This window comes from Rattus norvegicus, chromosome 11 (genome assembly GCF_021556685.1).
Source record: "Rattus norvegicus strain SHRSP/BbbUtx chromosome 11, alternate assembly SHRSP_T2T, whole genome shotgun sequence".
NCBI classification, from domain to species: Eukaryota; Metazoa; Chordata; class Mammalia; order Rodentia; family Muridae; genus Rattus; species Rattus norvegicus.
In genome coordinates, this window is record NC_141544.1 from 98,854,940 (window position 1) to 98,868,909 (window position 13,970).

The 13,970-nt window shown below is 39.3% G+C and overlaps 1 protein-coding gene across 3 annotated transcripts in view; it reads right to left on the reverse strand.

Moving 5' to 3' along the window:
• Prkdc (protein kinase, DNA-activated, catalytic subunit) overlaps positions 1-13,970 on the reverse strand; it is a 217,066-nt gene that overhangs the window by 150,921 nt on the left and 52,175 nt on the right. For all 3 annotated transcript variants that reach the window (NM_001108327.2, XM_087576674.1, XM_087576675.1), the window contains 4 exon segments: positions 134-360; positions 2,539-2,646; positions 12,266-12,415; positions 13,193-13,353. In NM_001108327.2, coding sequence (NP_001101797.2) covers positions 134-360; positions 2,539-2,646; positions 12,266-12,415; positions 13,193-13,353 — 646 coding nt within the window.

Consider the following 13,970-nt stretch of genomic DNA (forward strand, 5'->3'; position numbering starts at 1 on the left):
ACCATCTATAACATATTTACATAATAAATGCTTGACATAAAATTTATGGACTTAAACATCAGGATACTTTTCAAAATTAAAGTTTTCAAGAGCTGTCAGACACATCTTTCCGTGACACACAAAGCTTGCGTACCTGAATTCCTTGTAGATGTGATTAAAAGCAAGTGCTGCGCCTAGCCTCTTGAACGCATTAGGATGTAGTGCAAGGCTGTAGAGCCGCTTGAAAAGTGACTTGCTGTTTACTGGGCTCTTCTCTTGCTGCTGAGGTGTTGTTTGCTTAATGGACCATTTGAGGAATTCTTGAACACACTGTCCACAAAAATCTCTTAAAGTACTGTCAACAGGATCCACAATGCCATCCTTAATCAAGACAAGAACAGCTTCATTGTGGTTACTGTTATACCCATAGAATGATTAATGGTTTTGTGTGATTAATGGTTCAGGAGGATAAGGGAAGAACACTGTGAGTTTGAGGTTAACCTGGGATACACAGTAAGTTCCAGCCTCGCATAGGCTACAGCCTAAACTATAAACCTAAAAGAAAAAAACCATTGGACTGGAGAGATGGCTCAGTGGTGAAGAGCACTGACTGCTCTTCCAGAGGTCCTGTGTTCAATTCCCAGCAACCATATAGTGGCTCACAACTATCTGAAATGGGATCTTCTTGTGTGTATGAAGACTGCTACAGTGTACTCATATAAATAAAATATATAAATCTTAAAAAAAATTACCTAGTCACTTTTCACTTCCCATAACAAGATCTATAATCTGGGTTCGTGCCTGAGTGCACTGAACAAACAGGGCTGTGTGAGTGTGCTATGTGTTTTACACAAAAAAATGGCCGAACAGCGTCCTTATAAGTATACCACATTTCCTTTTCCTTAATGCCCATGTTACTTTCCATGTTTTTGCTGGTTCCAATTTAACAGACAATGTCACACAGATGCATAAGAACAAAGAATTAAGGGATGTTTGGACAAGTTCATTAGACATTTCACTAGAAACTAGGCTATATTTATTTATTTATTTATTTACTTATCATTTTGTTTACTTACTTATTATTTTACTTCAGTTTCTTGAAAGCAGGATCTTGTATAGCCTAGGCTTGTATAGAATTACTATGTCAATGAGTGGTATTAAACTCAAATCCTATCTCTGCCTTGTAAGTGTTACAATTACAGACGTGTGCAAAGTTATCCTAATGTGAACATGTAAGTCCATCTCTCCAAAAATGGATGAAAGAACTGTAAAAACCACATAAAATAATATTTTAAGGAATCAAAGTTATTCCTACAAGTTCAAAATTAAAATAAAAGGCCACTATAGCCTTAGCTCACTGAACCAGTGAACAGATGCTAATTACTACCTCTATTACCTCAGGAAAAATTCGATATAAAAGATAAACTGTGACTCCATAACCCTTTATTGATGAATCTGAATGCAAGAAAAAGTTAGATAAAGATTCTCTTTACTCTTGAATTAAATATTGTATCATAGACTTAAAAGATTCTGATATTGATAAAGAATATTTATACTTCTTATACAAAACAAATTCTTTCTCTCTTATGCCATATATGTATATGTATAGATAGATTGTGTGTGTGTGTGTGTGTGTGTGTGTGTGTGTGTGTGTGTGTATGTGTGTGTGTGTGTGTGTGATGGGGGGTTTCAAGACTCTGTTTCTCTGTATAGCCATAGCAGTATGTATATGTATAGATAGATTGTGTGTGTGTGTGTGTGTGTGTGTGTGTGTGTGTGTGTGTGTGTGTGTGTGTGATGGGGGGTTTCAAGACTCTGTTTCTCTGTATAGCCATAGCAGTTCTGGAACTCACTCTCTGTTGACCAGGCTGGCCTTGAACTCATGGAGATCTGTTTGCCTCTGCCTCCTAAGTGCTAGGATTCAAGCATTACCCAGCATGCATGCATATAATTTTTTTAACTTAAACCAGTTAAAAAGTAGACTAAAAATACATGTTGACTAAAACTTATAAATATGAAGAACATTGTCTTACCCTCCTAGGCCCCGTCAGTGGTTGCCTCCTTGCTGATGCACAAGGAAGCCTTTTGTTCCTAACAAAGGACCATCCTGACCTTTCTGTTTGCCCTGGTACACCTGGGTGATTATACCTAGGCAGAGACACCGTTGGATCAATTCCTGTTTTTATCTTGAGAGCATAAACCTGTTTTTTCCACTGTGCTTCCTGGAATTTTCCACTCGGTGGACTTGAGCTTTATGTTCTGTGAACCTCAGTAAAGCTTTGGCATTCTCGTAACATGAATGACACCAGTATAGTATGTGTTTTTTCTTAAACCTCACAGGCCTACACCTGGTTCTCCATACTGATGTGGCACGGGCGCCATCAGAACATCACTTATCAAAATAAATATAGTACTGTGTCCAAAACCAAAGTGAACAGTCTTTACAGCAAAAGGCTGTATTTTGGTATGTTAACAAGGAACTTTTCCTAGAAATCAAAATATATACTAAATTTCTGTAGTCAATTAGAATGAAAGTACAGAATTCCAAACACTACTTACCAGTATGGCTTCTAATAAGGCGACAGTATCTTGACTTTCGAATTTCTTATTGTTAGTAAACCAGTGGATGAGCTGCATAACAAGTGGTTCATAGAGTTGCCTTGTCACCTGAAGAGACAATGTCTAATGCAGTTTACAGTCTTCATATGAAAGGAAATGTACACTGGAAATTAAACATTTAGATGGCTCTTTCAACAAAGCTACTATTATCATTAGTTTCATTTTCTAGTTCAGTTCCATGATGAACACAGCCTTAAGAGTCCAGGGAAGGAATATATGCACACTAACTATGATCAAATTATGAAAGCAATTTAAGATACTGTTAGTATAATTTGTGCCAGGGCCTACCTGGGAAAGTCTATATGATCCCATCTATACACTCTCTTTAAAGCCCAAAACCTAGCTTAGGACCACAACCAGTCCCCTAACTAAGACCAAACAGCTTGGACTGTGCTATTTCTAACCTACAAACTCTTCACACACCATATCCAGTCTCTCTGCCCAGCCAGGTCCTGCACCTCTTCGACCTTTCTACACACCTTCTTCATCTCCCAGATCTATTCCTAGTGCCAGGCCTAGTTTGGATAGTCCTGCTTGGCCTACCCACAATCCCCAGGTTCCTTCCTATGCTGCCTACCAAATAAATCACATCCCACCTCTCATACTAGCCAGATGCTAAAATCTTAGCCATTGAGTCTTCCTGGTCCTCCCTTTACACTCCCTCGACAGCACCACAGGTCTAGACACTACACACATTTAGTATCTCTAGTTGAGCCTGGATAACACTGCTTGAGTCACCTACAATTAAAAGGCTACTGACATAATACCCCCACACTGACCCCCAAATCCACCAGTCCTATAGAAATGATCTCCAATAATAATTGCCTATACAAACTCCAGGACATAAATTGAAAAGAACAATTATAAATGTCAAAAAAAGGAATCAAGGAGCTTAAAGTCAAAACAAAGAGCTCAAAAAGCAAAACAAAACAAAAACCCCAAAAAACAAAACAAAAAAATCAAAACAACAAGAACAAAAACAACCAAAATCCGAAAACAAAAAAAAAAAAAAACAAATCAAACCAAACCAAACCAAAACAAAACAAAAAACCAAACCCATCACAAACATTAAGGCTGACTGAAGACAAAGAAATAATCCAAAGTTTGGTAGCTAAATTCAACCAGGAGAAAGGAACACTGAAGAACTCAAGCTGAAATGAAGGTGGAAAAACTTAATAATCAAACTAGAAAACCCCAGAAAAAGCCTTATAAGTAGGATGAATCAACCAGAAGATAGAATATCAGATCTGTAAGAGAAAGTAGAGAAACTAGACCCTAACAAGCAACCATAAAATAAATATAAACTATAAATAAATACTATAAAAAAGAAATAAAAAATTATAAAAAATATAAATAAAATAAATAAAAACTATAAAAAAAGAAAAAGACAGACACATGAAATGAGAGACACCATGAAGAGACCAAATCTTTGAATTATAGGCATAGATGATGAAGAATCCTAGTCAACAGTACAAACCAGATCGTCAACAAGATAACAGAAGAAAACTTCCCCAAAGTAAAGAATGACACACACACCCATAAAGACACAAGCACAAAAAAATACCAAATAGACAAGACCATAGAAGAAACTCCTCATGGTATATAATAGTTAAAACATTAAGTTTTCAGAACAAAGAAAATATTGAAATCTCCAAGAGGGAAAAAAATTATCAGAACAACTGATTTCTTAATGAAAAGACTGAAAGTCAGAAGAGCCTGAAGAAACTCACTCCAAGTTCTCAATGACCATGACTACCAACCTACACTAATATATCCTGAAGGGAAAGAAAAAAGATAGTTTTATGACACAGTCTTTAAAATTTAATATCTAGGAGACTAGGGCAAAACAAAAATAGAGGAAGCAATACTGAACAGAGGAATAAGAACAGTTCAGAGCTTGTACAAAGGAAAGAAACAAGCCTGTAATGACTAAACATGAACACCAAGAGCATAATCATCAACAACAGAAATACAACACAGTGACTGCAATCCATACAGACCTTTCAATAATAACTTTAAATATCAATGTCCTCAATTCTCCAATCAAAAGGCACAGACAAAATGGATCACGAAAAACAATCCACACTCTTACCAGGGAAGCAGATGTTCACCTTTCCCTCTGCTCCTCAAGATGCAGTCCCTGATCTAATCCCCAACTCTGCAGCAGGATCTTTACTGCAGCCTTCTTCCCCTACCCTCACTCTCTGTTCCCATTCCCAAGGGAATAAACAGATCAAGGCAGAACAGTCTGTCTTCTTTCCTACTGTGGGCCCCTCAGTCCTTCCCCGCATCTCCACTCCTAAGTATCAGCTCCCAATCTCTAGAAGCCACACCTACTAACAGCATAGAAGAATGTGTCCCAGGTAAGACACAGCCACTAAGACCCCGAGAGAGACAGCAACAGAAACCAAAAACAAAACACCCACCCAACAAAGATAAGAAAAGATTTCATCATATAGAATTATAATCTTCCCAATCCCAGATGCCTAGATGCCAGCATAAAACACAATGAATAGCAGTCAGGACATCATGTCTCCACTTGAGCCCAGCAAACCTATTTCAGCAGGCCCTGTGCATTGAACACAGCGAAAGAACAAGAAAATGACATTTATGAAAAAAGCAGCAAACAGCCTTTATGAATATACTTACTCTTTAAACAGTAAATAAACCCCTTTTTAAAAATCTATGAAAAAAAAAGATAATGGAAGGAAATGAATAAAACCACTCCAAATCTGATAGTCAAATAGAAAGAATATCTCTTGGGCATGTACCCAAAAGATGCCCCAACATATAACAAAGACACATGCTCCACTATATTCATAGCAGCCTTATTTATAATAGCCAGAAACTGGAAAGAACCCAGATGCCCTTCAACAGAGGAATGGATACATAAAATGTGGTACATCTACACAATGGAATACTACTCCGCTATTAAAAATAATGACTACATGAAATTCTTAGGCAAATGGATGGAACTAGAAAATACCATCCTGAATGAGGCAACCCAGTCACAAAAGAACACACATGGTATGCACTCAGTGTTAACTGGATATTAGCCCAAAAGCTGGGAATACCCAAGAAACAATTCACAGACCATATGAAGCTTAAGAAGGAAGACCAAAATGTAGATGTTTCATTCTTTCATAGAAGGGAGAACAAAATACTCATGGGAGGAAATACAGGGACAAAGAGTGGTGCAGGTACTGAAGAAAGGTCATCTAGAGACTGCCCCACCTAGGAATCCATCCCATATGCAGACACCAAACCCAAGCACTATTGCTGATGCCAAAATGTGCTTGCTGACAGGAGCCAGATATGGGTGTCTCTTGAGAGGCTCTGCCAGAACCCTACTGATACAGATGAGCATGCTTGCATCTCATTGGACTGAACAAGGGGACTCCAATGGAGGAGTTAGAAGGAAGACTGAAGGAGCTGAAGGGGTTTACAAACCCATAGGAAGAACAACAATATCAAGCAACCAGACTCCATTAGAGCTCCCAAGGACTATAGCACCCACCAATGAGTACACATGGTGGGACCCATGACTACAGCCACATATGCAGCAGAGGATGGCATTGTCCAGCATCAATAGGAGAAAAAGCCCTTTCTTCAGTACCTGCACCACTCTTTGATGACTCGTTTCCCCAATGTAGGGTAATGCCAGGGTGTTGAGGTTGGAGAGGATGGGTGGGATTGGGGTCATCCTCATAGAAGCAGGAGGCAGGAGGGAGAAAGTATGAGAGAGGAGGGAAAGGGGATAACATTTGAAATGTAAATACATAAAATATCTAAGAAAAATAAAATTAAAAAAAAAGCTGTACTCCAACTAAGTGGAAAATGTAAAATAAATAAAAAATGTTTCAATACATACCACTTAGCAAAATTAAAGCAACATCAGATAAGCAATTTAAACTATTATCTTTAGTGAAATAGAAGCAGTAATTAAGTCTCCCACCCCCCCAGCCCCCTAAAAAGCTCCAGGCCAAATGGTTTTAGTACAGGACTTTACCAGACTTTCAAAGAAAAGTTAATGCCAATACTCCTCAAATTATCCCATAAAATAGAAACAGAAGGGACACTGCCCAGTTCATTTTAAGAGGCTACAGTTACCTGATAACCAAATAAAGGCCCAACAAAGAAACAAAATTACAGACCAGTTTCCCTTAGACAGATGCAAATATTCTCAATAAAACACTAGCAAAACAAATCCAAGATCACATCAAAAAGATCATCAACCCCAACCAAGAAGGCTTTACCCTAGAGATACAAAGATGGTTCAACATATGTAAGTGAATAAATGTAATCCACCATATAAAGGGGCTGAAAGATAAAAACTACATGATTATCTCATTGGATGCAAAAAAAAAAACCCTTTGACAAGATACCATATCCCCTCATGATAAAAGCACTGAAAGACTAGGGGTACAGGGATATAATTCAAAATAATAAAAGCAACTTACAGCTAGCCCACAGCCAACATCAACCTAATCAGAGTGAAACTCACAGCATTTCCACTAAATCAAGAGCAAGACAAAGTTGTCTGCTCTCTATATATCTATTCATACAGTATCTGAAATTTTAGCCAGAGCAATTAGGGCATTGAAATTGGAAAAGAAATCAAAGTATCCTTATTTGAAGATGATACGTTAATAACAAAACAAGCAAACAACAAAAAACAGTAAAAACTACACCAGGAAACTTCTATAGATGATAAACAGTTTTAGCTAAGTCTCAGGATACAAAAATCATTAGCATTCCCATATACAAATGACAAACTAAAAGGAGTCAGGGAAATAATACCTTTCACACCAGTATCAAAAAATATAAAATATCTTGGGGGTAACTCTATCCAAGTAAGTGAAGGATGAGTAAAATAAAAGTATAAAGACATTGAAGAAAGAAATTTAAGAACAGACAAGAGGATAGACAGGTCTATTTTTATGAATTGGTAGAATTAATTTAATAGCTGTTCTCTAGAAAAGCAATCTGCAGATTCAATGCAACCTCCATCAAAGTTATAACACAATTCTTGACAGAAATTTAAAGGATAATTCTCAGTTTCATATGGAAACACAAAAAAATCCAGGATAGCTAGAGGTATCACCAACCCCAATTCCAAACTGTACCACAGAGCTATAGTAATACAAACAGCATGGTATTGGTATAAAAAAGACATGCTGATCAATAGAACTGATCTAAAGACCCTGATATGGACACCAGATTTTTTTAAATAAGGAATACAGAAATACACATTAGAATAAAGACACCATCTTTAACAGATGGGGCTATTCACACTAGGTAACTTTATGTAGAAGAATGCAAATAGACCCATTCTTTTCACCCCCACACAAAACTCAATTACAAATGGATCAAGACCTCAACATAAAGCCAGATACACTGACTCTGACAGAAGAGAAAGTGAGGAATAGTTTTGAACTCAGTGGTATAGGAAAAGGCTTTCTGAACAGAACATTGATAGACCTGGCACTAAGAACAAGAACTTATGGGATATCCTGAAACTGAAAAGCTTTTGTATGGCAAAGGAAAACAGCATTTGGACAAAGTGGTAGCCTGCAAAATAAGAAAAGATTTTTACCAACAACACATCTAGCAGAGGGCAGACATAAAATATTAAAGGAACTGAAAGACTAGACATCAAGGAAAGAAATAACACAATGATCTAAATAGAGCTCTGAAAAGATGAAGCACAAATGGCTAAGAAACACTTAAAGAAATGTTCAACATCTGAAGCCATCAGGAAAATGCAATTCAAAACTGTTTTGAGATTTCATTTTACACCCATCAGAATGACCAAGCTCATGACAGCTCATGCTGGTGAGGATGAGCAGTGAGAACACTCATCCGTTGATGGTAGAGTGCAAACTTTACAGCCACTGTGGATAACTGTGGGGCAGTTCCTCAGGAAGCTAGAAATAGACAATGCCAAGATCCAGCTATACTACTCCTGGATACATACCCAAAGATCTCCACATCTAACTACAGAAACACTTGCTCGACTGTTAACTGCCACTATAGTCTAATAGCTGGAAATTGGAAACAGCCTAGATGCTCACCAACTGATGAATGAATAAAGAAAACTTGGTATAATGCCAGGTAGTGGGGCACACCTTTAATCCTGGAATTTGGGAAGCAGAGGCAGGAGAATCTCTGAGTTTGAGGACAAACTGGTCTACAGAGTGAGTTCAAGGACGGTCAAGACTACAACAGATTAACATTGTCTGGAAAAAACCAAACAAACAAAAAAAGTAAGAGAGAGAGAAAATATGGTACACATTTACACAATGGAGTATTACTCAGCTGTTCAAAGAAGGAAAACAAAAGAAATAAAAGAAATCATGAAATTCCCTCGTGAATGGATGACGTTAGAAAAAAAAAAATTCATCCCGAGTGAGGTAACCAAGTCTGAAAAGGACAAATGAAGTTATGTATTCTCTTATACATGGATGTTAAGTAGTAAGTCTTCAATAAGGAAATGCAATCTGTACAACCACAGTGTTTAAGTATATCATAAGAGGCTAAGGGAGGGTTAGGGTTAGGGAAAGAGTTCCACAGGTAAACATGGATGGGGGATGGGAAAGTTGACTAGAATGGGAGGAACAAACAGGGAGGGGGGAGGAAGAAAAGGGGAAAGGAGGGAATATAGCTAAAACTAAGGACCACTCGAGGGGATTGTACGGAAACCTAATACCTTCGAAGCTTCCTAAAAGTATATGCATATAAGAAGGCAATTTTAATAAAATTGCCAAATAACAGGGGAGACAGAGCCCCAACTAGACAAGTGAAACTTCCAGTATTAGGAATGAATTACATCTAACATAGTTGTTGACCAAGGTGCTAGGTAGTATGGGCTATTGCCAAGGCTATTGGTTGCTTTCCAGAAACTAATGATAAGGCCCTACTGCTGAAGTCAACACCTGCATAACTCACTGAACTTGGAGAAGTCAAACTGGGATCTAACTGGAGCCTTCAGCCCTGGAAACTAGTGTCTGTGATACTGGAAAGTACTCTACACACCACTGGAGAACAGTAAACACCCTTCAATTTGTGAGTGGTGACCTGCTCACAAAATACACTGCTACTATAGTTCGAAAGAGATGTATGTGCAAGCAACCACTACCTGATTATATTTAAGGCCCACTCCATGAGATGGAACCCATGACAATGCTTAGATAGCTGAAATCTTGAAACTAGAGAGGGCAAGGACCTCCAAATACTATATTGTTCTGCTAAAGGAATGTAGCAATAAAATGACTGCTAATGACATTATGCTACATCCACAGATTAGTCTTGTTTAAGCATCATCGGAGAAGCTTCCTCTTGCAGTAGATGGAAACAAATGCAAGAGACCCATAGCCGGACAATGAGTAGACAGCAAGAAACATTGGAACACTAAGTCTTTTTTTTTTTTTTTTTTGGTTCTTTTTTTTTTTTTTTTTGGTTCTTTTTTTCGGAGCTGGGGACCGAACCCAGGGCCTTGCGCTTCCTAGGTAAGCGCTCTACCACTGAGCTAAATCCCCAGCCCCTGGAACACTAAGTCTTAAATAGTATATATCCATCAAATCTCTCCTGTTAGGGCTCAGGGAACTATGCAAGAGGAGGTGGAAAGAATTTAGGAGTCAGAGGCAACAGAAACCACCAAGGAAATGAGGCCTTCCAGACACAACAGGACTAATGACAGCCATCTGTACTTGCAGAGACTATGGCAACATGCACAGGCCCTGCATGGGTCTAAGTCAGGTGAGTTGCCAGTGCTGAGAGGGGAAGCAGACGCAAGCCCCATCCCTCATTCAGAAGCTCACTCCAACTGATAATTGCTTGAAAAGGAACAATTAGTATTCTCCAATAAAGTTTCATTGTGTACACAAACCACACTGAAGGACAGGTCCCATGCCCAGCAAGAGAGCCAACACAAAACAAGCTCATATATTAAGCTTTTTAATTCTTTTTTTAAGATGTCTATGTATGTGTCTTTACATCTGTGTTGCCTGTCCCTTTCCTCTGGCTATCTGTGCCCTCCCCCATCCCCCATCCCCCCACCCCCGATTTTTGGTTAGTTGGTTGGTTGGTTTTGAACTATTCTGGTATATTTGTTTTTATTTTATCTTATTTTATTACTATTTTTTTTAAACATGCCTGCTTTCTAATGAGATAGGAAGGGTGTAGACTTGGGCGGATGGGGAGGATCTGGAAGGAACTGGGAGAGAAGAAACTATAATTAGAGTATATTGTTTGAAAAATCTATTTTCAATAAAAATAACATAAAGTAAATTAAAATAAAGAAATTTTGGGCTGGAGAGATGGCTCAGCGGTTAAGAGCACTGACTGCTCTTCCAGAGGTCCTGAGTTCAAATCCCAGCAACCACATGGTGGCTCACAACCATCTGTAATGGGATCTGATGCCCTCTTCTGGTATGCATGAAGACAGTGACAGTGTGCTCACCTACATACATATAATAAATAAATAAAATTTTTAAAAAAAAAACTAAAGAAAGAAACTTTAAAGTGTAGCAGGTCATAGTCACTCACGCCTTTAGTTCCAGCATGACTTTAATCTTGGGAGGCAGAGGCAGAGGCAGAGGAGGCAGAGGCAGAGGAGGCAGAGGCAGAGGAGGCAGAGGCAGAGGAGGCAGAGGCAGAGGAGGCAGAGGCAGAGGAGGCAGAGGCAGAGGAGGCAGAGGCAGAGGAGACAGAGGCAGAGGCAGAGGAGACAGAGGCAGAGGCAGAGGAGGCAGAGGCAGAGGAGGCAGAGGCAGAAGAGGCAGAGGAGGCAGAGGCAGAGGAGGCAGAGGCAGAGGAGGCAGAGGCAGAAGAGGCAGAGGAGGCAGAGGCAGAGGAGGCAGAGGCAGAGGAGGCAGAGGCAGAGGAGGCAGAGGCGGCAGAGGCAGAGGCGGCAGAGGCAGAGGCGGCAGAGGCAGAGGAGGCAGAGGCAGAGGAGGCAGAGGCAAAGGCAGAGGCGGCAGAGGCAGAGGCGGCAGAGGCAGAGGCGGCAGAGGCAGAGGAGGCAGAGGCAGAGGAGGCAGAGGCAGAGGCAGAGGAGGCAGAGGCAGAGGAGGCAGAGGCAGAGGAGGCAGAGGCAGAGGCAGAGAGGCAGAGGCAGAGAGGCAGAGGCAGAGAGGCAGAGGCAGAGAGGCAGAGAGGCAGAGGCAGAGAGGCAGAGGCAGAGAGGCAGAGGCAGAGAGGCAGAGGCAGAGAGGCAGAGGCAGAGGCAGAGGCAGAGGCAGAGGCAGAGGCAGAGGCAGAGGCAGAGGCAGAGGCAGAGGCAGAGGCAGAGGCAGAGGCAGAGGCAGAGCGATCTCTGAGTTTAAGGTGAGCCTGTCTACAAGTGAGGTCCAGGACAGCAATGGCGTCACAGAGAAATCCTGTCTCAAAACCCACCCCTCACCAAAATAGTAAAATGTAATTTAAAAAAATGTTCCAATCTCCAGGTCACTGGACCAAGTACCTTAGACTGAACAGGGCAGCAGGAAGGCAGCAGCGGCTTCTGATGAAACTACTTCTTTTTCTTGTGGTGTGCTGGCCCTACACTTTATTCAACCCTCCTGTCTCTGCCAAGTGCTGGGATTACAGGAGTGCTCTACCATGCCCAGTATGAGATCATATGTTTTTGGAGTTTTTACAATTGTTTAGATCCTAATCATGTACTTACTTGATCCACATCACATGCAAGTTTAAGCAGCACAGGAAACATGTGCTTATAAAGCTGGTACATGGGAGGCAACCCCTGACCTTCAGGCATCTGAGTGGCTCTTCCCAACATGAACATAACCATGCTGTGTAACAGTTCACAAGCTGCTACCTAAGAGGGACCAAGTTCAACAAAGTTTTGGTTACCATATTTACAAAACAATATTTTTAAATTTTTTCCTTAATTAGCCATTTAAGAGAAAAAACGTATTATGGTAACTACTGTGTACTAAAAAAACAAAACAAAACAAAACAAAACAAAAAACAGAAGATAGTAGTTTTTAATATAATTAATACTTGTGTTCACTTTAATCTTTATCCAAGAATTAAGAAATGAAATTTAAAAACTTCAGACTCTGAAGGTAATACATTCATATGAATTATATTTCACACAGCTTAGAACTACACATCCTGGGGTTGAGGATTTAGCTCAGCGGTAGAGCGCTTGCCTAGCGAGCACAAGGCCCTGGGTTCGGTCCCCAGCTCCAAAAAAAAAAGAAAAGAAAAGAAAAAACAAAATAAAACAAAACTACACATCCTGGCTTCATTAGTAAATATTACTTTAATAAGTACATTTTGTAAGCACATTAAAAATGTACAAATCAAAAAAAATAAAAAAATTTAAAAAACTACAAAAGAGTGGTAACATCTGAGATTATCTGTTTCCAATCTCTAAAGTTAAGATAATAATCAAACTCTTGCCAAGTACTACTTTCAAACACACTTTGCATTAAATTTTCTATTACAGGTTATTATTTATTATGAGGATTTATACTTAATTTTCATTTATCAATGACACCTACATCTGAAAACATTTAAAAGTAATATTAGAAGAGATTTTTTTAAAGCAATACACTATAAACAATGAATAAAATGAAATAGAAAATACTTTAGTTTGTCGATCACTAGCAGAAAGAGCCAATTCAGTGACCCGAGGCAGAAAGACATCCAGATAGATGACAGGCTTCATCTCTCTGAAGGGTACTGCAAAGCTGAGTCTTTTCTCCCTGTCCCACGCCACATACTTCTTCATCCTTTCTCCTGATGTAGCTGATAAAAAAGTGTTAGAAGAGTGCTTTTAATTCAAGATCTTTACTCTTACAGCTCATTAGCTAAATTAGGGTACTTTTAAAATATTTTGTCTTTCCTTTTTTCTGCTTTAATTATGAAAGAATATGAAAACCATTGAAGGTCTTATTTCTAAATTTAACTTAACTAAAACCATTATTCAATAGGAATATGCAAATTCAGTGACAGCTACTTTAAACAGGATACAAAATAATCAGTATATTTGAAAAATATCTCCTTTTTGCCAGCTGTGGTGACACATGCCTTTAATTCTAGCACTTGGGAGGCAGAAGCAGGAACATCCTTGTATAAGTTCCAGGCCAGCCAAGATTACTGATGACCTTTTCTCCACAAAAACAGAACCAAATCTCCTCTTTTAAAGGGACTAAAATACTTATCAACTGTCTCACTTGATAAGTATTTTCATATAAGCATTAGAACCAGAGCTCAGATTGCAAGTCAACAAGTAAATACTGGGTGAACATGGCAGCCTAGATGTACAGGCAGCCCCTTTAGTTCAACTGAGAGATCTTGCCTCTAAGAGTCAGGTGGAGAGTAGTCAAGGAAGAGTCTTGACATCAGCCTCAGGCTTCCATATG